This window comes from Drosophila takahashii, chromosome 3R (assembly GCF_030179915.1).
Source record: "Drosophila takahashii strain IR98-3 E-12201 chromosome 3R, DtakHiC1v2, whole genome shotgun sequence".
Classification (NCBI taxonomy): Eukaryota; Metazoa; Arthropoda; class Insecta; order Diptera; family Drosophilidae; genus Drosophila; species Drosophila takahashii.
In genome coordinates this window covers 32,124,265-32,148,757 of record NC_091681.1, presented here as the reverse complement: position 1 = coordinate 32,148,757, position 24,493 = coordinate 32,124,265, and the positions used below count along the sequence as shown (strand labels likewise).

General features: G+C 37.1%; 1 protein-coding gene across 5 annotated transcripts in view; it reads right to left on the bottom strand.

Moving 5' to 3' along the window:
- Positions 1-24,493, bottom strand: part of msi (RNA-binding protein musashi) — a 109,971-nt gene that overhangs the window by 37,650 nt on the left and 47,828 nt on the right. For 2 of the 5 annotated variants that reach the window (XM_070217540.1, XM_070217541.1), the window contains exons 3-4: positions 14,211-14,258; positions 1,563-1,601 (exon numbers count right to left, since the gene is read on the bottom strand). The exons of 1 other annotated variant lie outside the window; for it this stretch is intronic. In XM_070217540.1, coding sequence (XP_070073641.1) covers positions 1,563-1,601; positions 14,211-14,258 — 87 coding nt within the window. The remainder of the gene's footprint in view (positions 1-1,562; positions 1,602-14,210; positions 14,259-24,493) is intronic. 2 more of the 5 variants (XM_070217542.1, XM_070217543.1) reach the window with 2 other exon arrangements.

Here is a 24,493-nt window from a genome sequence, read left to right as displayed (position 1 = left end):
ACATTCGGTGACCCCACAACCTCTTCCTCTTTTCAACCCCCCTCTGAGGGCAAACATTGTGCAAAATGTGCATATGCCACGGGGCTTCTGTGAGTTCTCCGAGCTCCACAAACTTTCCCCACAACGCAATTTTTGTCGTTTGCTGGCATTTTACTTCCCCAGTCTCACTCCTCACTCGCTTTCTCTGTCACTTTTTTATTTACTCTGATTTTTATACCCTTGTAGAGGGTATTATAATTTCAGTCAGATGTTTGCAACGCAGTGAAGGAGACGTTTCCGACCACATAAAGTATATATATTCTTGATCAGCACCAATAGCCGAGTCTATCTAGCCATGTCCGTCTGTCCGTCTGTCCGTCTGTCCGTCTGTCCGTCTGTCCGTCTGTCCGTTTCTATGCGAACTAGTCTCTCAGTTTTAAAGCTATCGCGATGAAACTTTCCCGAAGGTCTTCTTTCTATTGCAGGTAGTACATATGTCGTAGCGAGCCGGATCGGACCACTATATCTTAAGGCTCCCAAACAAATATAAGAAAATTCATTGTAACTTTGTAGGAAGTAGGCGTTTTGATTCTTGACTACTTAAAAACAAAATTGAAATAAATCGAAACGCTGAATCTGGAATCCCTGGAACTGCACCGAGTAAGTATTCTTTTATCTACAAGGGTATATAAGCTTCGGCTGGCCGAAGGTAGCATCCTTTCTTGTTATACATGTGTTTGTATTCCATTTCGTGTTATACGCATACGGTAGCAACGAATAAAGCACTTGGTGAAAAAATTAAGCAATTTAAAAAGCAACGTTTTTCTTTATTGCTTGAAAAAAAAATATATACACGAAATAACCAAATAAACCCATCGATTTACACTAATTGTTTGATTGTTGTCCGCATGAAATGGTAGTTTGATTGTTTGCACTTTATGGCAGTAAAATATTTAAATGTTTTGCTTGCACATTTTACTTTTCTCTAAGAGATAATTACACGAAAATTTTAAATTTTATAAAACACTCATTAATTTAAATCCCTAAAAACAAATATGTTTATAACGCCTAAAGCTGATAATTACTTGAGAATTAATTAAGGCAAGACATTAAAAAATGGCTATGGCCACTCGAACTTTAAGCAAAACTGAACTCAACTTGAATGTTTTTACTTTCCCTCGGGAGCTGGGCTAAACTTTTGTTTCGGTTTTTGTTTTTGTACCAATTATAAAGGCCGCATGAGCTGCTGCCAAAAGCGAGTACCAAGTTCAAGTTGGCCTATCCCCCACCACATTCATTTCGGAAGCAGAAGCTCGGCAAAAGTTTGATTAAATTTTTATTTGAATTTGTACTTTTAGAGTTTGCTTTAAAGTTTCCCCCTTCAAACGCCACATAATGAAACGAAAATGAATTTAATCCTCGGGTAGGTGAAAGGATGGATATTGTAAACGGGAAGTCAATCTGCACACTGTATGAATAATTCGATCGAAGCTTAAAGCCTTTGTGGCGACCGCCCTTTCCATTACCCTTTTCTTAAATTTAATAATAAATGGGCATAATTAAGCTTAAGTCCCATGGCTTACCCGGCATATAGAGAAGTTGCGTTCATCTCCGATACTGACCTGCAAGAGACAAAGAGCAAAGAGGAGAACAAAATACGATTATAATACGGTCAATTATAAGTTTTTAGATCATCTAAAGTCTATTACGGGGTAAAGCTAAAGATAACGACGAAAAACAACAGCAACAACACGAGCAACAACTTCAACTACGTTTAACTAGGAAATTAAGTTGTCTGTTTATTTATTTATTTTTTGCTTTGCCAGCGGAAGAGAGACCTGCATCAACAGCTTACGGGGTAAAGTCAATTCTTTTTTTCTTTTTTCTATTTTTTTGTTGCTGTAAATTGCATTTCCCTTCGAGGGTTAGACGATATCCCCGGGCCAACTCAAAGACAAGGCGACGGGTTGGAGTGAGTGGAAAATCTGCAGAGTTGATAGGTAAAGCGGAAAAAACTACGAAGCGAAAAGGACGAATATAAAATGTAAAAGCGGAAGTTTAAGTTTTCCCGTTTCATCCAGGGGTGAAGGTTGATCAACGTTCAGGGGTCGGTTGTCTGTCTGGTGTCCATCAAAAAAACTCGAAATGAAAGGAGCATAAAACCATATCAAACGTCAAGTTGAAGTGGTAGTTTTCGCGTGAACGAAATCAATCCATCACGTCATCAAGTATATGCAATTCATCAACAGAAAATGATGACTTGCAAACTATTTGCCTCCAATGAAACTTAAATAATAATAATACAATTTTGTTAAAATGTTTACCAAAGGAAACTTTATTAAGTTTGTTGACCCAATAAAGCATGAACCTAATTGTCAATTGTCTTAGTTGGTTTGAAGATTATGATCTTCGTCAACTGACGGTAAGTTATTATAAATGCGGCAAAGAAAACTTGGCAGCTTAGTTGCCAAAAAGTTTCTAAGCTACTGCCAAGAAAATTCGATGGCAGAAAGATTTTATGAGAAACAAATGACATTCTCAAGAGAAATAACTTACAGGCTTAAACTGTGAGAAGCAAAAGAAAGAACTTAAATAATATTTAAGCTTTTAATTTACAAAATTAAAGAAAATGATTACAAATTACATAAATGCTTTGATTTTAGTCTTTGATTTATGTTTTATTATTTTTTAAAATTCTTCGCCAACTAAATGTGCTACTTGACAGTCTTAGAGGGATTTTCAGTACGAAGAAGTCTATACTTTTCTCCCTATACAAAAAGTGGCAATCTCTATATGCTGCTACCATGTCCCTTTCCATTTCCATCACCAATATCAGACACTTGACACAAGTTTCATTAGAGAACATATTGATCCTGGGCAAGCAGAAGTTATCCTTCGGCCCGACTAGAGATGAACAAGAAGCAAAAAGGACCAAGTGACGAGATGCACGTGCCAAAAGTCTCAAGTTTAGCTGTTGCTGTGGCTACTCACAAAAAAATTCGCCCAAGGCGCTCGGAGGGGAAAAAGGGAGGGGAGATCGGAGGTGGTATGTGGAAAATTGAGGAAAAACCGAGTGGGATGAGCAAAAGGATGACGACAGCTTGGTCCTGTCATGGTAAACGCGACGTGAGCGTTTGCTTGGCCTTTGGCAAGTTTCTTATTGCATGCATGTGGTGCGGAAAAAACTGGAGAAGGGGAAACCGGGTGGCAACGAAAAAAAAGTAGCGTTGCATATTTATGTGCGCACCAGCCAACGGACCGTTTGAAGGCTTTTGTAATTAAAAAAGCAAAAATCTTTACCCCAACCAACCACCTGTCCAAATACAGTGGAACTAACCAAAAGAAAAATGTAGAAGTATTAAATAAAACTTTATGTTTCAAATATAAGAAATCGAATTAAACATGATTTATCATCATCAGTTCAAATATTTATTTTTATTTAACAGGAATTTGAATTATTTTCTCAAATATTTACATAAAATATTGTACAATCCCAAAATATTAATCCTTGCCAATACAAAGCTTTTGTTAAGTTTTAGAAATTCATAATTAAAATATTTCTTTCGAATTGAGAGACTCGACTCTACTGTAACTCTTTTGCCTTTTATGTGGATGAGTTTCCATTTTGCAGTGGCGCCAGCTTTGGGGGGCGGTGGGCGTGGCTGAAGGATGGAAGAGTCGCAACGCTTAAGGATACTTGTGCAAGATTTATGATGTGTTAGTTTTTTTCGAGTGGAGTTCCTCGCAACAAACATGCATATGCATATGCTCAAGCATGCAATTTCTGTTTTCCACTGTTTCACCCTCGGTTTTTTTCTCATCCCCTCGGTTTTTCTCGCCCTTCTTGCATTTGGCAAATGGCGCTCAATTTTTTAATGAGCGCGCCGGAAATGTGGAAAATGTCTGCGTGTGAGCGTGTATGTATGTGGGTGTCACTTTGATTTATGAACATCGGCCTGGCATCCGACAGATTTTGTCATTTTCAGCTGTCGCTCTTTGTGGTGGAAAGTGCGCTTTTAGGCGGTCGCAAAAGAAAATTATTTTTAATGGTCATAGCCATGAAGTGAGTGTCCTCCAACTCCTGCTCATGCCATCCCCCTTCCATTTTTGCCCTTATTTTGATATTGATACGTAAGCCCTTCGCGCGGAGCACTTAAACTGTATTTACGCACATGCGTCCATTAATCAAACAATTTATCAAAACATGTCATTTGACGGGAATCTCCGAGGAGTGGAATAATGTTCGACTACTCCGTCTATTATCGAGGAACCCGGACCGGAAGGAATCGACTTGTGGGCTCAGATTGCTGGCATCGTGTTGGAGCTGTCAATCATAATGATGACAACGATCGTTCATTGCCACACTTCCTGGAGCGAATTATCGGCAGTCGAGTGCAAACAAATACGCAAACACTTTGCAAAAAAATGTATTAGTTGTAAAAAGGGAAATTAATGTTCATGTAGTATGAATGAATAATGCCTACTAAGATAGAACAAAACCAATTAATATTAAAAAAAATTTTATAAAATTTGATATTATGTGGTATAACAATTTATAAATTACTTTTTATGTCATATCAATTCGATATGATCTAAATGTAACTTCTTTAAGTGTATGAGGAATATATCTAACTAAAGCCTTAAAGTATCTCATCCTTATTTGCATACAAAAGCAGCTGCACCGCAGAGAAGGCTATAGTTCACCATGGGCGGCGACCAGGATTCACAAAGTCGTCGGGAGGGTAATAACAAGGCGTTCATACACTCTCACAGAAAGAAAAGCAAACGTAGGAAGATTTTTAGTGGGGCCACTCTTGTGTGCTCTCACTTACACCAGGATAATGCAAAGTTTGTGATAATGTTTGAACAAAAAGCAAAGGACTAGTGGCATGAAAGGATAGGCGAGTGTAAGCAGGCGTTTAACCTCTCACAAGTAGAGCCATCCATCAAAAGATTGGCTTTCGCTCCATTGATGGAGGGGTAAATATTTAAAGTGCATGTAAGTGTGTCAATTAGTTTAAGGGGAAATGGATCAAATGTCGCATAAGTATTTCATTTTGTTACCAGGACCCGTTGAAAAAATAATTTATATTTTTCCTCCATTCGTTTTTATATTCTTTGGAATATATAACGTTTCATATTTTATATAAGTTTTATTTTGATAGAAACGTAAAATATTTTTGACTTTAAGCTTAAATTATGAGTTCCTTCTTGTGCAAACACTCGCACTTGTATCTTCAAAACTGAGAACTTTTCCCTTTTAAAACCAACTTTTGGCTTCATTTTCATAAGAGTATTCGGAGACTGTTTCCACTCGCCACTCGTTTCCCGTTTTCCCGGTTTCTATTTAGTAAACATTTCCCCCGTCAGAGCCGCCGGATGATGCTTCGCATTTTCCTATTTTCCATCTCTCAGCATCCGCTTTGCATATAGTGGGGGAAATTTAAGGCGTTCTTCAAGAGGTTTCCTACATTTTGGCAATTCTAGTATCACATTTGGCATTTGGCTGAGTGGGTGTGCGTGCTCCTTACTTATGCATGTGTGTCAAAGCCGTGCAAAAATAAAAAAAAGGAAGAAAAATGTGGCGATGGCATACTTTTTGGATCGCACTCAGACACACACTCCTTTTAAATCAGCATTCATTCATTTTTACGGTCTCTCAGGTTTTTTCATACTTTTACTCCTTGTGCCAGCACACGCCTCCTTCACATAATTGAATTTTTATGACCGAGGCGACAAGCCGAGCAACAAGGAGTCGAGGAAACGTAAGGAAAAAGTAAGAACAATAAACCAAACAGCCATAAAATAACCATAAATCCAAATTTTTGAAAGCGCCTAGGCCGCGTAGCACAATGTTTTTTTATTAGCTGCCATAATCGAAGTTCGGTGTTCGAGGCTCAAAGTTATCCATATGTCCGCTTACTGCGTCCAAACATGCGACATTTCCGATACGCGATTGCAGCACAAATTGCAACTGCAATTGCAGTTCGAGATTGGCTCCATAGCACACGGGAAAAAGTCGGGAGATTTTAATATTAAAATGGAAAAAAGTAAAAATAATACTTATTAAATAACTTGAAACACCGCGATTGGTAATTTAAAGTTGTTAGAGATTTCTGAGGCAAGCACATTTATTTTAGAATACAAATTGTATATTTCTCTAGTTGCCCTCTACAGTTTAATAGATTTATTTATAAAATAATTTTAAACATGCCAATTAGTATTCTAAACTTGTTAGAGATTTTCGGGCAACCACATTTATTTTAGAATACATATTATATATTTTTATGGTTGCCATTTACAGTTTGTATCTGTTTTTGCGATTTTTTTGAGTAGAAACTTTAACCGTCTAGCCCGAAAAAAGGCTTTTCCGGGCAATAAAAGTCCGACGCGTTGCAATTTCTATTGCAACAGCACTGCAGTGCAATGAGCCGAAGGCCCGGAGACAACAGCAACGGCAAACTTTTGAACATGGCGTGATTTGCGCCTAAAAGTATGCACCAAACTGCAAGAACAAAGCAGCCCGATAAGCAGGGAAAAAGCAGACAGTCGGAGGGGTAAAAGGAGCACAGGGATAATGGTTAGGGGGCGGAGATGGTCAGAGGAGCAGGTCCAGACACTGAGACAGATGCCCAACTGACAGCCAGTGGAAAGCAGGCTTTGTTTTGTCCAAAAATCCCCCACCAAATGTCTGGTTTATGTTTCATTTCGTACAGAGGGAAGCATTATGAATGGGCATAAAATAAAAAGAAAATTAGAATGTAGGTATAAATTTCAGAACATTTATTTAAAACTCACATTAAGACGAGAAAACTCAACCTAAATGGTTTTTAATCAAGATACAAAGAAGATACATTTTGTAGACTTTCTATGATAAGATTCACCTCTCAGTCACTAGCAAATCTAACAGAGTATCCTTTTATCTATTCCTTTAATTGCACACACTTTTCCTGCTCTTTCAGCAGCCTTCGTTATTTATGCTGGACCCCAGCGCTGTGTTTCCGGTTTTTGGTAAAAAATTTATTTTCATTTCTCTCAAAGTGGGAAAAATTTATCACGTCGAGTTTTTTGTAGCTTGCTGTTGCTTAATGTTCAAGTGTCGACTATCTCTTTCCCGCCGTCTCTCTGTTTCTATCTCTCTCTGTTTGTGTGTGCATATGAGAATGTGTGCATATTTGTCTGTTTTGTGCAGCTTGTTAAATATTTATCTGCCCTTTTTTATGTCTTCTCTAACACCAGACTAATGAAAAAGCAAAGGGAATGCTGAATTTTCAGAAATGTTTGGACTGAAGAAAGTTTTTTTTTTATAATTTTTATATGTGAGAAATTAAACTTTGTTTTATTTTTTAAGGTTTTATTAGCACATGTTCAATTAAAATTTATTAAAACACTGGTTTTCTACTACACAAATAAATTTATACACACAAAAAAAAGCACGTCGCCGTAAAATCGATAAGTCCAGGTAATTTTCTGGTTATTCCTACTCATATCGTTTTTACCTGAAATATTCATAAAATTTACATTAAATAATATCATTTTGCCGAATTTTCTCTCTCGGAGATTCTCTAACTTCGAAAAAGAGCGCAAGAATCAATATGGCGTGCAAAATGACATGATTGGAAGCGAGAAAGACGTATTCGAAATTCGAACTGACGTACTTCAAAAGCATGTTTTCTCGCTCGCACAAGTATATGTTTTGTTCGACCATATCACATTTACCTGGCCCCATATCAAGTTAAAAATGATCTTAAAAAAGGTCAAATTGACCTACGATTCATATCGATTTTTTTTTGGGTGTAGTGCTTTCCCAATATGTAAATATCTTTTTTAGCGAAAGAGTATTTTTAATTCGGAATTAAGTGAATACATTTGTTGTTATTTGATAAATACATTTTAAATGCTTTCTAAGTATGTAAATATATTTTTGGCCAACACAAAATTAATTTTAGTAAATTCTAAATCTTATGCCCCCAACAGAAGAGTATTTCCAATTCGCCTTGCATACAATTCGTGGTATCAGTTTCATGATCCTGTTGCTATTTTGCCACTTTCGGTATGCTCATGCTCTATATTCCGTTTTGATGCGTTTTTTTAATTAGCTGCAATTAAAAATTTAAGTGGCCTTCCCAGACCAACGGGCGAAAAAAAAAGAGAATAGCTTGGTCAAGGGGCTTAAAGTGCGTCTTAAAGCCATGTCAGACACATCTGTCGGTGGCCCAGTAAAATTTCATAACCTAATTAACTTTGTGGACTGGGCGCTCACAGCTCCTTCAATTTGGACAAAGAAATTTCCATTTCACCGGTGAACTGGAAGGGGAACTTAAAACTTTCGAAAGTTTCTCTCTTTCGGACTCTCTTCTCATTGGACCTCTGCTAATTGCACTTTTTGAGTTTCCAATTATAGTAGGTTAAATATTTATTTAAAGCCAAATTGTGGAGTAAGCTGCAAATGTGAAACGTGGCCAGAGGACGACCGCTGCCGCCCACAGAGAATGGAATAACGTGACTTGCTATTTGTGTAACCTGACCAAGGATTCTCCCCCATCCTTTCCCAATGTTAAACAATGATGCGGGAGGATTGGGTGGTTTTTAGGGGGCGGTAGGATGCCGGCAACAAAAGTTTAATTGAATTTCCTTCACCTGGCCAACGGCTAGCTGACGTTAAATGGTCTACCGTTTATATATATCTCTGTCTTTCAGAGAAATATAGCTTGCGTCTTGAAGAGTGTCAAAGTCGCACTGATTAATTTTGCTTTGGCACAAGCTTAAGAATATTGTGATAATTATGTGGTAAGTTATTATCCAATAAGTTGAAGGTTTATTTTACCTTGTATTTAAAAGGTACAAAAAATATATAATGAAGTTTAGACTCTTTAATATATTTATTTTCAGTTTAAAAACCGCACATAATCGATTGTGCTTAAATAAATTAATTCAAAATGATAATAAAGTCAAATTATATGGCCTATTAGCCCACACGTAAAAGGGTAGTGACCCCTTTTCTGTTGTCATAATGCATAAATTAAGATATAGGTATAATCGCATTAAGCGAAATACTGCTCATCACGTTCGTGATGTTAACGCTAAGTTAATTGAACCCATATTAACTCGCCAACTCCCCAACATAGAACTCCCGCAGCAAATGCAAATAGCGCCTGCTCAGAGCGTTTCCGTCAAATTACGCCGCCAATATGATATGATATGGTTATGGTTATTGTTTATCGAGCATGTGCGCCCCTGGGTCACCGAATCCATCCGCCACGTCCTTGATCGGTTCCACTTGGACCACCAGCACCCATTCCGCCCACTTGCAACGCTGCCTGCATATTAAGCATTTCTATCTGTATCTGTATCTCATGTACATACGAATATCGAGTATCTATAACTATGCATTTGTATCTGGCTGTGTGCTTTCTGTGTCTGTTCGTGGAACGCAAAATTTATTCATAGCTTCCGCTTTTTGACTCATCATCATTGACTTGCGATGGTTAAATTATATGGGAATGTGGTCTGCGTATCTTTAAGATTCATATAACCTATGGGTTTTTAAAACTCATAGAAAATAAAACGACTGTACTATATTTGTTCTTCAATTTTATAACACATTTTTTACTATGCATCAAAACGTCAGACTGGCAAATCTTTCGTGATTTATCACCGGATTTAAAAACGCTTTAAATGCTTAAATCATGAAATTTGCTCACTCATCATTGCCGCACAGATTTATTTTGCAACTTGCGTCTGTTTGTGCATTTTCGAATAGATAAACGCATTTAAATTGCAAGGAAGTGCAAACTTGCCACCACTGCGAGCAGTTCATGGCTGCTGCCCGAAAATTTATGTTGACAACGTGCTGGGCCACCACGTCACCGCTGCGATACCCCCATACCCCCAACCACCCGATAAGAACGGCAGAGAACCAACCCACATCCCCTTCTCTTTTCCACGACGCCCAGCTGTGAGAGTCGAATGAAATGACCAAGCCAAACCAAACCCGAAAGTGCCGTGCGCTTATTAATGGGTCATGTGTGCAGAGCTAAAGTTTTTTGTATTCCCGCCTAGACACTTGAAAATATAGTTTTTAATTCCACAAATATATTTTCACAGATTAATACAAATTTATAAAAATAATTACTCAAATAATTACGGTCTCTCTAGGAACTTTTTAGTTTAAACAGCAATTAATAACATTTTATAAACCTGCTAAAAAAAATATATACAATTTATTTCGCTGTTCCATTTTAAAATATAAATGATGTAATGTATTACAAAAGTTGTCTTGAGATGTGCGAAATATATAATAAAAATTAGAATTTAAATGAAATAAAATAAAAAGCTAAAATTTAATATTTTGAAAGTAAATGCACATTTAAGTTTTTTTTTTGAGTGTTTTACGAACTGTTGCAGGATAGAGCACCGTGATGTGGAGAAGAAGGAGCTTCCTGTCTTTTACTACTTGGTCCGTGGCCGAAAGAGTTTGCCCTGAAAGTTTCACTGGCCAGTGGTGAAAAGTTTTTGGTGTTGGTAGCGATCCCCCCCACACATTCTCAGCCCCATCCACATTCGCCCACAATCCATTCTTCTCGTCGTAGTTCATTTTTGGTAATTTCCCGCCTTTGGCTAAAGCAAATTATGAGCTTCATTTGCATATTCGCTTTGCCAACAGTGAGGAGCAACAAAGGGCTGAAATTGAAAACGCGATTTGCACGAATTTACAATCGCAATTTACATAAGCCCTACCCCCCGCGCACCCCCCTCCAGCCTTTTTTGAAAAGGTGTTGCCGAATGCATAAATCATTACAGCATATATATACACACACACAAAAGCACGCATCAAGGACAACGTACAACAGTGCGTATTGTTGATTTGAATTCGAAATTCCATCGGCGAGTGGATCAAAAATGGAAAATGCCTATGTAATTCTACTGAAGACAGCTGTTGATGCTGCCGTGCAAACAATAAATTCTGTTTGCCATCGAAGGATAGGAAATTAAGCCAATATTGCGTATACGCAGAGTAGGAAATTAAGTGGTTTGGCTTGTTGAGAAGTTGGGGTAGCAAAACATGGGCAAATCTGAGATGGAAATGCTGGGAAAGAAAAGCTTTAAGTTTTCATGGAATTTTCCGCGTAACTGATAGAGTCAACAGAGCGTTAAATTCTGCCTCTGTCAGTGTAATTGTCAATTCAGCGAAATCACCAAACCAACGCAACTTGACCCAAAACGTAGTCAAGTGCAAACGGAAAACGCAATAAGAGGAGATTTTAACGGAAAAAACGTCGAGAGAAACCCGCTGGGTCCCTGACGTAATTAAAGCCTCGAAACAGGCGGAAGTTGCTGAACAAAAAAAAGAAAGGGGAGAATCTGGGGGAAAAAAATTAGAATGCGTCGCTCTATCGTAACAATACACATCCTGTTGCTGGATGGCAAAAAGGAGCAGCTTGTTCGACTGGGAAATTAAAAGTACCACAGCAACAGGGCTTAAAAACAAGCCAAAAAGAAAAAAAATACAAAAAGAAACAGAGAAGCGAATCAGGTGAAAGGGCGACAATAATTGGAACAGTAGAACGAATCCCTTCGAATGTTTTCGCCTGTGTGCTGCGATATTGCAGCAATGTGTGTTGCAACATGGCTGCAACATCGCAGCAGCAACAGCAATTGCAGCTGCTGTTGTGCCACAATAACCGACTAGCGATGGCGACAGCCGCAGAGCAATTTTAATTGATTGTGGTCTTGGATGGCGAAAGTGTGCTGCTCCCCATTCGAAAAGCTGTATTAAAGAACGAAATTGTGGTGTAAATAACAGCCTATATGGTCTACGCTATAAAGTAAGTTTACCACTTTCAAATATTTCTAATATAATATTTAAGATACCTTTATTTTAAATTGTCGAAAAACAATGATATTGATTTATATATTAGGACATGGTATTTATGTATTGATTTTAACAAATGTTTGTAAGATATGTAAATTTAATTCGGATTTATATTTATTAAAGTATTGATTTCTTTATTTTATCGAGTATTTAAAGATCTAAATTTTAAGTTGCCGAAAAATATTGATTTAGATCTATAAATCGAAATGATATAGATTTCAACATTAAAAGTGAAGAATCAATTTCCAGTATTTATTTTAACTGATTAAGCACAACTGTCAGCTGAAAAACCGTGTACAATTTCCATTTAATTAAACCCGTAGTTTATGTAGTCTACTTTCCCGCGTTGCGGTTGCACTTGCAGTCAAAATAACACGAATGCCCACTGCCAGTTTTAATTTCTAAACATAAATTTCAGTGCAATTAATTTCCCGCAGTTCTCGCTGTGGTTCTTATTGTTGCTGTTGCGTGTTTCACGCCATTCTGTTTTATTTTTCTAATGTTTTTTGTTCCCGCCGAACAAGTTTTTTATGTCATGAAATTTTTAGCACCTTTCTCCACGATTTGCTGGCTTGTTTCGCATATCGCGTATCGTTTGTCAGTTTCGGAATGTGGCAAATGTGCTGGACTCACGCATTCCGCGAACAACATTTTTGAAAATCCTTTTGCCACGCCCCCTGGGCCCAGCCCCCGCCCCTTCGGCACTTGGGACAATTTTCCGGCGATTGTTATCGCCAGTCGTTTGTTAAAATTGCACCCGCACAACGCCAAACACAATGGCTGAAAAATAATGCCTGCACAATTACACCAAACAGACACGGCTTAGTTTTTCCTCTGCTATTTTGCCCAATTTCCCCGCTGCGCTATTATAAATAACAAACAAGAAAATTGTTTATAATTACACATTAGGAGATAAAATATTGCATGTTGCCGATGTTGGCAGCCATTCGCCGCGGGCATATGTGTGTGTGACCAATTTGTTGGCCTGCCTTTCGTAAAAATTGCTCTTTTTTTTCTGGTCGCAGTAATTGTTTCAGTTCCTAGTCCGCTCTATACTTTTTTATGATGTGTTATATAGCGCTAAAGTGTTGTCATTATCGTCAATTACGAATGCGATTGCATAATAATCGCTCAGAGGGCGCAAAACGATTACGATAATTTGCAGCTCTGAGGATTCAAGGAGTCTATCCTTGAATTGAAATATTAACAAGTGAGTTTTAAACAATGAAATGTGTCACAAATGCATAGTTATATCTTACACTTCTGTCGAATATGTAAAACCAGTAAGCTCGTTTTTCACTTATAAATAACTAAAATGTGTACACTGAGAATTTAATTATTTATACTTAATTGTAGATGATTTCTACTCCAAAAAATTATTATTTCATTAAAAAAATTGTGTAAAAAAGGATAGTAATAGTAATCAAATATTTTTATTAATGCCAAATTTATCCCAGAATGTTTCCCGTGTGGAAATTTATATAGAGACTCAGACCATAAACACGTACGCTCAATTGCTGGCACATTAGAGGCATTAAAGGTTCCGCTTCTCCCCATTTAATGTTTAGCAAATTGTGTAGCAAATCTATCCGAATACATACATCTGTATGTGTGAGCAATAAAATTATAACAAACATGGACAAGAAAACAATATAATTGCAGCCCAGAGCACAGCAGCAGGCCCATTCAGGGTCTCTCGGATGGCGAAGGCTGCCAAATGCAACAGGATTATCCTTCGTTTCCAACTCCCTTCGCTTCCATCCCCATCTCGAAAACACCACAGGCCATTGTTTTGCCCATAAATATGTTTCCATAATATGTTTCTAATTGTTGCGTTCAATGACCAAATGGAAGTGGCCCTGCGGCCAACAGTTTAAAGATCTAATTTGAATCCTAGAGATTATAGTTATCGAAATAAGAGGAAATATATTTTCTCTACATCTGGATTTTAGCATAATTAACTATAAAAAAGATCTAGAAAATACAAAATCATATAAATATTTCTAAGCTGGACAAATACTTTTACTAAATGACAACACTAAGTAAACTAAAATAAATACTAGTTTTATAAAAAGACAATTAGTTTTATTAAATTATATCAAATTCTGCAATACGCACAGTGTGTAAGCCAATTAAAAATGTAATCATTTATAACTATAACATTTATAATTTTAATGGGTACATGTTGTTTTAATTTTTAGCCAATTAAATAGTTGTGGGACACACACACAGAGTTTAACAACAAACACAATCGAATTAATCTTTGGGGTTTTATTTGATTTGTCGTTATAATATTGGTTTTATGCTGAGTAGAGTAGAGTATGGGTGGGATTTTGATCAGCTGGTTAAAGCTTACCTTGTGGCTGCTGTCAGGCAGGCAAACGCTTTAATGGGTGTCTGAAACCTGCAATGTAAAAGAAAACCGGAAAAGAAAAGAAGAAAAGTTCGCCACTTGTAAAACAATTTTTCAAATCGATCTCGTTTAAACTGCTCTCTTTTTGTTTTTTCCTTGTTGGGTTATTGAGTAAACACTGGTTATGGTTTTAGGGTTTGTTTTTTGCTTTCTGTTACTACAAAAATGGTTGCATCAAAACTAGGTATGTATATAGGAATATAAACGAGTTGACAACAGTAGTTGTTCTTTTGTTTTGTTTTATTTTATGGCCGACCACGTGTCAATTAAAATGCATGGATCGTTATTTTTGGTGGTTTACTCAAGTGGGATGTGGGTCTGATGTTTGTAAAATATTTACAAAATGCACAAAATATTTTAATTGCCAGTCAGAAGCACGCGTAAAATTATTTACATGGGTTTTCGCAGCTACTTCTATGGCCTGTCAAGTGGATCATCATTGAATTTGATTTATTTCAAATGCTTAACAGTTTGCTGATTGCATAATTTTATTATGCATTCAATGTCCACTGTGACAGGATGAGAAAAAAACGGCAACCTCAAAAATGTTTTCATCTACATCTCCAGCAACAACTACATATTAAGCTATGGGTAATTTACCAATACATATGATGTTCAATGCTAAATTATTTCACTTTATGCGGCAGGGGAAATTATTATTATACTTTCGTATTACACATACCAAAACCATTTAATCAGGAAGGTTATTTACACAACAACTGGGGACCATGTTAAAATGCATAAATGGAAAAGTACATATATAATTAAATGCGTATGAAATTAATAAACCAATGTAAGCCACACTAACAACAACAGCAAAAAACAATAAAAACGAGGACAACAGGGGTTGGGGAAAAATGGAGAGGTTCACAAAAATTCCGATGATGTCAACCAACTCGACTCTGATTTGCATTAAATTACCAACTTTACTCATATTATTTTTAATTATTAAACGTATGTTTCGGTTATTTATTTATGCTGCGGCAGTCAAAATAACATATATAAAATATACAGAAAACTTTACAGGTATTTTGCTAGGCACACAACATAAATTACACAGCTATACGATATACCGGAAGAGAAATAATAAAATACATAGGTACATATACAAAAAAACCATATATAAACATATGAATTGTTTATTATTTATTTCAAAGTAACTACACTTTTCATGTTTGTTTTATTTTGTGTGGATGGGTGTGTAACATTTTTTAGTTCCAATTTAATTGCTGTAAATATTGAACCTTTCGCGAATCGCGAATGTTTTCATAATATTTTAATAAATAATTCTAGACCCCTTTTTTTAAAATTCAAATCCTAACTTTAAACTTTTGTTGAAGAAAAATTGTCTTTTCATATAAAAGGGTTCCGAAACCTGAAACTTTTCCCAACACATTAAATTGAAATAAAGTACCCTTTAGCCTTCTAATGTATCCAACAGCCCTTTCACTTTCCGCTGGCTCTTCCTCCTTCCTCCTGCACCTTTTACTTGTGTATGTGCTGGCATTTTAGTTTTCTGCCCACGAATCTAGGCCAAAATGCAAGTTTTGCTCCTCTAGATGTGACACCAAAATGTCAACAAGTCGACGAGGCGTGGAGGCTCGACTGAAAAGGCTAATGAGAGAACGCATCAGGCGGAATGGCCCAAGGGACGTACTCATTTGTAATTAAGAGCAGAGCAGAGGCTTCCACATATATAAAATACGTGGAAATAGGATGGGAAAATATCCTACGTTAATATAGAGAGAAATGAAATGCAGATTTCCAACCGCTCCCCTAATTATGCTTCTTCTTTCGGTGGCCATTCTAATTAAATAAAATTCAGAGGCAAAGTTAAATGAATATTTGATAAGGAGCCAGAAACGAAGATATGGCAGCTAAAAGACTCTATTCCAGTGTTTTTTCTTGCCCCCAAATGGGGATATATTCAAAACAGACAGCGACTATCGGGCGGAAAGAATCTTTGGCAAATTGTCAAAACAACAGAAACGACAAGGAAAACATTTTTAATTTCCTGCTATAAATTGTATGCAAATGGAATAGATTTTCCCCTGATAAAAACTTTCAGCCGCAAAATGCTGTTTTTCAATTTGGATTTTCTGATATGTTAATTTCGATTTTGTGGGCGAGGTTTGGATGGTTTGAGGGTTGAATAGGTTGTTAAAAACTACTAGTACGAACACAAAAATGTAGTGAATCGATTACAGGTTGGTAATGTGAAGAGAATGAGGTGGGTTAAGCTTAGAGAAATATATGCGAATATAGTATATGGGGAGTACATAATTACGGAATTAGTGGATCTCTACATGGGGTTAGGGCTTACACGCACACACAGACACTACAATGGTCTCTATGGCTATCCCTTTCGCACGATGTTCTTGAGCTATTTTTATAGTTGTCGAGGGTTGTCGCTTACCTGAAAGAAAAGAGAAAATAATTAAAGTTAATTTAATTTGACATTATTAAATAAAAAAACTCTTAACTTTAAAAGCTTATCCTTAATAAATCCTAGTTGTTAATATTGTAAAGACAAATTTTAAACATTTCCTGTTATATTTATTAACCTTAAGTTTCCCCTTTTGAATCTCAGATATGCACCTCCTTTTTTGCATATACCTAGACTCTCTCAACATTTGCATATCCTCAAGGGCCCAACTTCTCGATCCCCTTGCATCCACCCAGCAAATTGGCATTAAAAATGTACACGCAATCCTTTTAATCGATTTAACCGTGAGTAAAAAAGGGCTGCAAACCGGAGGCTCTGGGTTACCAAGTGCCTTATAAAGCGTTAGCTAAACGTTTTTGTCGGTTTGTGCATCAAATATGCATATGCAAGTAGTTGGAGTGCTAAGTAACGAAGGGAGTTGACCGAGTTGTCGTGGTTAATTTCCCGGGATTTTAACATTTTACTGTGGCAGGTGATTTAAAAGCATTTATTGCCAAGATAAATTAGCTCGTTAGGTTTCAAACTTATTTCACTGAAGGATTTATTACATAGTATACCATTATTATTCTCATTTTCAGAACTATAAAATATGGATTTGAAAGCAATATTTCTTTCTACATTTCCAAACGCACATATCCCTCCAATTAACAATTCCAGAAACCGCAATCTATTTAAGCCCGTTGGCATGCAGATTAAAACATAAAGTTGTCCAGTTTGTTTTTCACTTTTTTTTATGACACAAATCGGATTTGGTAGATTTTTGCGCACCACACGTATGAACAGTATGGGGTATCAGCATCTCACTCACTTTCGTTTTGGCCAGTCGCACCATTTGACAACTTTGTCGGGCCATATAAAAGCCGTTGCAAATGTCGGTCTATTACAATTTTTCGCTTTCAATTTTTGCGGCAAGGCCCAAAGAGCTTAACTCATAAATCTGACACTCGACCGGACGAAAAAGTATGGAAACGGGGGAACTTTAACATTCATCGATATGACGAATTGTAACTGGCACGAGTTTCGCCCTCTCCTTTTTTGCATTTTAATTGCATTTTTTATACTTTTATTCCTCGTTTAAGTCCACCTCTCTCACCTTGGGGTTAAAATTCAACTTGGGAGTGGAAAAAAAATGTGCATATAAAATAATTCGCAGCCATCATCGGTCATATACAGTTTATAAATTATAGAGTGTGTGCTTTTTTCTCTCTCGAAACGGAAACACATTTATAATTGCACATAAAACCAAAGCCGTTTACAGAGCTTTTTGATTGGGGATGGGGTCTTTCGATTTCCCGCCTGACTTCAATGTTTTAATGATTCACTCACTGCCGGCGGGCTCGGTATCCACGCATTGAGCCCCGATATGCATACGTAATTTCCTGCTCGATTTTAACGGGGAGGGACAGAAAGACCGAGGGACTGACTGACACTCGACTGGCTGTCCATTTTAATGGTGACATTTAATATGCGTTAATTATGCCATTTATGGGCCGTTTCGTTTGGGTTTCGGGGCATATGCGCTAAATGGTTTGTCGTTAAAAGGTCTCATCCATTTTTTATCACAAAGCTGGCCAAAAGTTGCCTACACCCAAATCAGCCCAAATTGCCTGCGACAGGTCTTCATTGTTTGGCAATTTAGTTAAATAAATTTGAATAAAACTCCGCTGAAGATAGATATTGGCAAATAAAAGTTTTAAATTGGTAAGGGAACCCCCCTTTATACAGAGACTTATGCAAATTGCTTGGGACATGCGTATTACTTTCAACTGTGCCGAAATGTAAATAGGTTTCAAGGCGAATAAAAAATACAATATAGTTCTTAAAAATAAATCAGTTTTATTTTTAATTATTAAGCGGACATACCACATTTTTTTGACGTTTAGAGCCCTTAAAAACATAAAAGTTCTTACTTTAAAGCTAGTAAAACCCTGCCTTTATCGCATCCCAATTACTACAACAATAGTGGCAAATAATTGAAGTCAGCAAAGAAATTGAACGCATCAGATACACACACATACCAACGCGAAGTCTTGCACAAATAAGTATGGTATAGTCTACTTTTTGGGCAAAGCTTTCACGCTGTCGAAGCTCAGCAAATTTTTATCCAATGCTGAGATCTTACAAATACGAAAATAGTTTCATTTTCCCCAAGCACACTCCCAAATATTTTTATACATATATATTTGGAGGAGGGAAAGGGAACTGTGGGTCAGAAACTCTGGCTTAGGGCGCAGGAAAAAAAGAAACGTAAAAAGGAAATGGAGGGTGTTTGTCTGTGTGTGTATATCCGAGTATCCTCGTATCCCAGTATCTGTGTGTGTGGGTCGGGATATTCGAGGCGTAACGAATTGCCGCTGTGCTTTTCTGTTGTTGTTGTCCCACATTGCCATTATATTTGCGGCAGGAGAATAACTGAAACGCCAAACCCCAGCACAAAAGTTGGCAGCTCCAACAACCGCAGGGGAAGTGCCGAAGAGCAAATGTGAAAAATAAGTAAAAATAGCTGAAAAAACCAGCTGAATTCACACGAACTTTTGATACTTAAGAAGCTTTTCATGCATTTTATAAGTAATATTTAATTTTAGATTTTTTATCTATATTGCTGTCTTTGTAATCTTTATCTAATATCATTTTAAATATTATTCTCTTTATTTAATAGTTTTTTATTTTTAAATTACTTTTTATTTAGGGCTTACACAACCCCAAAGACCGCTGGGTAACCCATAAAATGTAGTTACATATATTTTGATATTTGTGTCATATTACTAACAGGACCCCTCATTAACCTCAACTACCAGTCTTTTCCATATCCAACGAAAATCGTATCAAATGGCAAAAAGAGAGCAGGCGCAAACATTTCAGCTATTAGAGGGTGCCTGAAACACCAAAAAACCGAAAAGGGTTGTTCACACACATGCACAAGGTCCGCATTTTCGTACACTGTAAATATAATATTTTATTGTGCAATAAATACAAAAAAAGACGACGACGGGTAAAGGCAACCAACAAAATACTAAGTAAAATGGCGCGCTACTTTGCCTTGGCCGAAAACGGATTCATAACATGAAATTGCTTTTCATGATGGGGGCTCACACAAAGAAAACGAAAGGCCCACAGCACATGAGGGGAATAAAGGGTTGTGTCTATGTTAATGGTTATATTTCTACTGCATCTACATTTCATAACTATTACATTTCCCCACCCTCGAACTCCCACCCTCAGACTCGAAAAAGAAAATTGTGTTTGCATCATTTCAACGCGTCATATTACAACAGAGGTCACGACTGTCTGAGGATGTGGATATGCGTGTTTCTATAAACAAAATGTAATACAAGTTGTTAGATGCAACCAACTTTGCTTATTAAAATTCTTTATTACAAAGTTTAGATTTGTTTGCAAATTGAAAAGAAGAACTCGTACGAGACATGCAATCTTTTCCTTGTACCGAAAAAATGCAATTAAATTTTGTTGCAGAAGAAAAACATTTTCTAGAATTTCTGTTAAATAAATCATATTTTTTATGATTTGAAATTCAATCGTCAATTATATTTTTATAGATACAGTTGTGAAACATTTACAATTAAAATACAAAAATATTTGAAAAGTTATTCTCCAACTGATAAACAACATGGCAAATAAAGTACACATATATTTTTAAATTTCCAATTGCCCTTGGCTGCTGTCATATATTCGGTTAGTTCAGTAAACAAAACATGTGGGAAAACAATTTTTCTATTTGCGAATATTTGGCCAAGCTTCGACTAAATACTGGCAAAACTAAACTAAACAGGAAAACCAAGGAAACTGAATAAAATACGAGAAATGCAAACGTATAAATATGTTTTAAATAGGAATTTTTGAAATATAAAGATTGAATGCGAATTGTTGGTACATACTTTCTAAAGTAAAACCAAAGGTAATAATTTTAATTCCTAGCAAATAGTTCTATTCAGATTGCAGAGCCAAATAATTGTAATTTTCTTGGCTCTTGTCGACTTGTGACTTTCGTTTTTAGCCACCGCAGTTTTTATTCGTTTCCCATCAAGTTGACTGCACTTTGTCATGCGTTACGCTTGCTTTTTTCATTATTGGGCAAGACAACAGCAATAGCGACAGTATACAGCATACAGTGCGAATGAGTAACGGCGATAAACATTGTTGCCTCAGTTAACTATGGGCAAACACACTTTGCCCACTTAATTGACTATTTGCCGTGCTTTATGGCATCGTCTCGCACTCGCTTTAAACACTTTTAATTAATATTGTTACACACAACTGCACACCGATTCAGGCGATGCGATGCGGAGGGGGCGCGTTGAAAAGTTTAATTGAAATTTAATTATACGTGGCATGTGTGAGGGAAATTGAGTACTTGCAGCATCTGATACCGGATCCTCCGTTCCTGGCCCTCAATAACCCATTGCCCATTCCCAACACCCAACTACCGATTCCCATTGGGCGAAGGCGTCCATCCAGAGAGCATCGCATCGCATCTCGAAGTCAAGCCAATTGAGCGTAAACAACAAATTGTTGATTTGTTTTGTTTGGCCCCTTCGATTCCGATTCGATTTGATTCGATCCGATGCGATACGGTATACGGTTTATGTTGGTTTTGGCCGTTGCCACTTGAAATTTTATGCCATTATTTGGCTTTGTGCACGATTGATTGATTGATTTATATGAATGAGGCTGAACTCTCTCGTTTGCCATGTGATTGCCTTACTTTCCCATGGTTTTTGGAAATGGAAATTGTGGAAGTGCAGTGCAAGTTGGGGAAGTTGAGATAAATGCATTCAAAGATTTATAAATTATCGATTTTTTCGATATTTTCACAAATTTGATTTATTATCGAGAAATAGCAAACTGTTGATATTTTTCCAAGCTCTACTTTTAACCCCTCTAAACTTAATACAAATGTGCATGCTTTTCAACGCACATTTGTGACCTCTTTGTGTGCAAACATTTTTTATGTTAATACGCTTAGATGAACAACGCTCGGATCGCTTGACTGAACTCAACTCCGAACTCCAGTCGTCTGCACACACTGAAAATTGAGAGATGAGTCGAGGTGTGCAGAGGCTAGACAAAAGGCTTTGCATTTGAACTGGTGATTTATGGAGCATACTACCCTTGAAGCCCGGCAAGCACTATGAATGATCTCATATATCTTTTTGCGGCACGATTGCAAACATTGTGCGACCTATCCATCTATGAAGTTCATTTGGTAATGTGTTTAAAGTTTAAACGAAAATCTTGCATTCCGCAGAACTCAGCTTAAGTTTGCGAATGATTAAATCGCTCTCAATTTCTCAGAAACACAATTTGTTGCAATTTGATGACTGATGTGGGACAGATGAAATGATTCACTTAGAGGGAATAATTAATGCGCAACTTATGATGAGTATGATTTCATTGAGGGCAAAACTACTTCTTAAAATTAATGGAGAACCAAGAACTTGCCTTGATTTCCAGGAAATATTTATAGAAAATCCCATTAACTGATTGGTTAATTTATTTTATTTACCTCTTGCAAATACCTTAAATATGCATTAGCTGCTAGGAACAGCATTAAATTAACCCTAAAATATCCTCCTCTTTCTGGCTGGCATACAGCATTAATTATTTTGCATTATTTGTCTTTTGCTTGCAGTCATTTTTCACTCCCCTTCTTATTTGGCTTTTGTTTTCTTTTTTTTTTGCTTTTTTTTTGAGGAAAAAGAGAGCCATGTAATTATGTGCCACTAAAGACGGCAACGAAGCAAATGGGGCCAGGCACATAAGGAATGAAATGGAATAAAAGGAAACCACAAGGAAGACGAACAAACAGGGCGAGAGCTAAAGGCAGTGACATACGAAAAAACCGAAAAAAAAGAAGGAATATATATAGAATCGGGGGAAATACGACTAGAAGATGGAGCTGGCGAAGGAACTGGCTGTGGCCGATTCACCTTGAACTCGAAAAGTGAACTTATCGAGGCTGAGACTGGTCTCCCCCGAAGGCCCCAACTCCTTATTTTTTTTCTTTTTTTCAGTTCCGCCGTCTTGCTTCGAGAAACTCCACTCGTTGGGGCGTTGGAGCGTTATAACACTGGATGAGGGGAGCGAAGGAAACGGGGTGCACAGAGCCCGAGGAGCAGGAACTGGTAACAGGTAACAGGTACAGGTAAGGAGGTAACTGAGTGCTCCACACCCGTACAATCGTACACTCGCACATGCCTTTGTACGCTCCTCTGACTGACGGACGGACGTCGACTGGCAGCCAGTTCTGCCTTTTCAGCTCGCTTCCTTCTACTCGTTTGTGATACCCTTCAAGTAAGGGTCCTCCTAACTTAACAAACGTTAACAATTTTAAAAAGTTATCAAAAATTACTAAACGTCCACTACATTAAAAAGGAATACGATTGTAAATTTAGAAGTATATTTTAATGAGTTTTTAATTCAACAAATTATGAAAAAAATGGTATATTATAAATAGTATTGAAAAACATTGGGAAAAACATTTTAAAAAAATGACTAGGTACAAGAAATGTATTTGTGTATTTTCCAATACCTTGATCTATGAATATTTCAGAATTTTCTAGTTCTCTTATTTAAGTCTCTTAATATTAATACGATTTTTAAGTGCATTTAAATATTCGGTCTCCCCACTTTGACTTCCTTCCTTCTTTGTTTTTTTTTTTCAACTCGAAGTTTTGTGCGTGGTTCCTTGGGTTTTTTTCACCTCCATCGCCGCACCACTTTTCCCTGCCTAGCCGCTTCCTCTTGGCTTTTTTCGCTGCCTTTAACAGGTTTTTCATTTAAAGTTGGCAAAAGCCACTTCTGCGGAAATTGTGTGTGCATGTGTGTGAGCCTTTAGATTTCACTCGTCAAGGTTAGTCTACAAAGCGAAAAATGGGGGCGGGGGGTACGGCGACCCAGTTAATGGCCTTGGTTCCTTTTTGAGAAAAACTTCTCATATTTATGTCACAGATTTTTTGATTGCCTTTATATCACCTTATTTTACCTCAGAAATGATGGGAGGTGGTATTTTTAATTTAATTAACATTTATTTCACGCACCGAAGAGCCATTGACTTGCCAATAATGAAAGAATTAACCCGAAAATATATGTGCACTGGAATAATATTTATTGTAGCCGGTTCCGTGAGGTGATGACATGTTCACAAGTCACCCAAGGGGAAAGTCGCAGCAACGACAATGACAATTTAAATTTGCTTTTAAATGTTTTTATGGCTTCATCTGCACTTAATTGCAGTTTAATTCGCCATAAAAGCGATTGCCCAAAAGGGTTTTCGGACAAATTGAAAACGTGCCAAGCATCTTTAAGAATGTCGCCCCATGGCATAAAAAAATGTCATCCAGTCTGGCTCCTTGATCTATTCCCAGGATACCGAAAATGTTTAACAGCAGATGTTACCCCGTTTTCTTCACTTTTTTGGCTCAAGTTTGTTGACCTGATTTAGAGAGGGGGAACGCATGCGAAATGAGTTTATTTGTTCAACTCGAAATATTCACGCAACTGCTGTTGCCTTTTTTCTCGCTCTTTGAATATTTATTTACGGAATTGGAGTATGAATAATATTTACGAGTTCATAATGGACCGCTTGAACCTGAAGTTCAATAGCCGAACGAGGCAAACTCAAAATGCAATCGCAGCTTGAATTAAAAAAAAATGTATATGATAAATAGCGTTGACAGTGAAGGTTTGTTTGTAATATCTGACTTGCCTTGAGTCGCTGGAGCAAACTCAATCAAGGTTCTTGCAATGCAACTTCAAACAT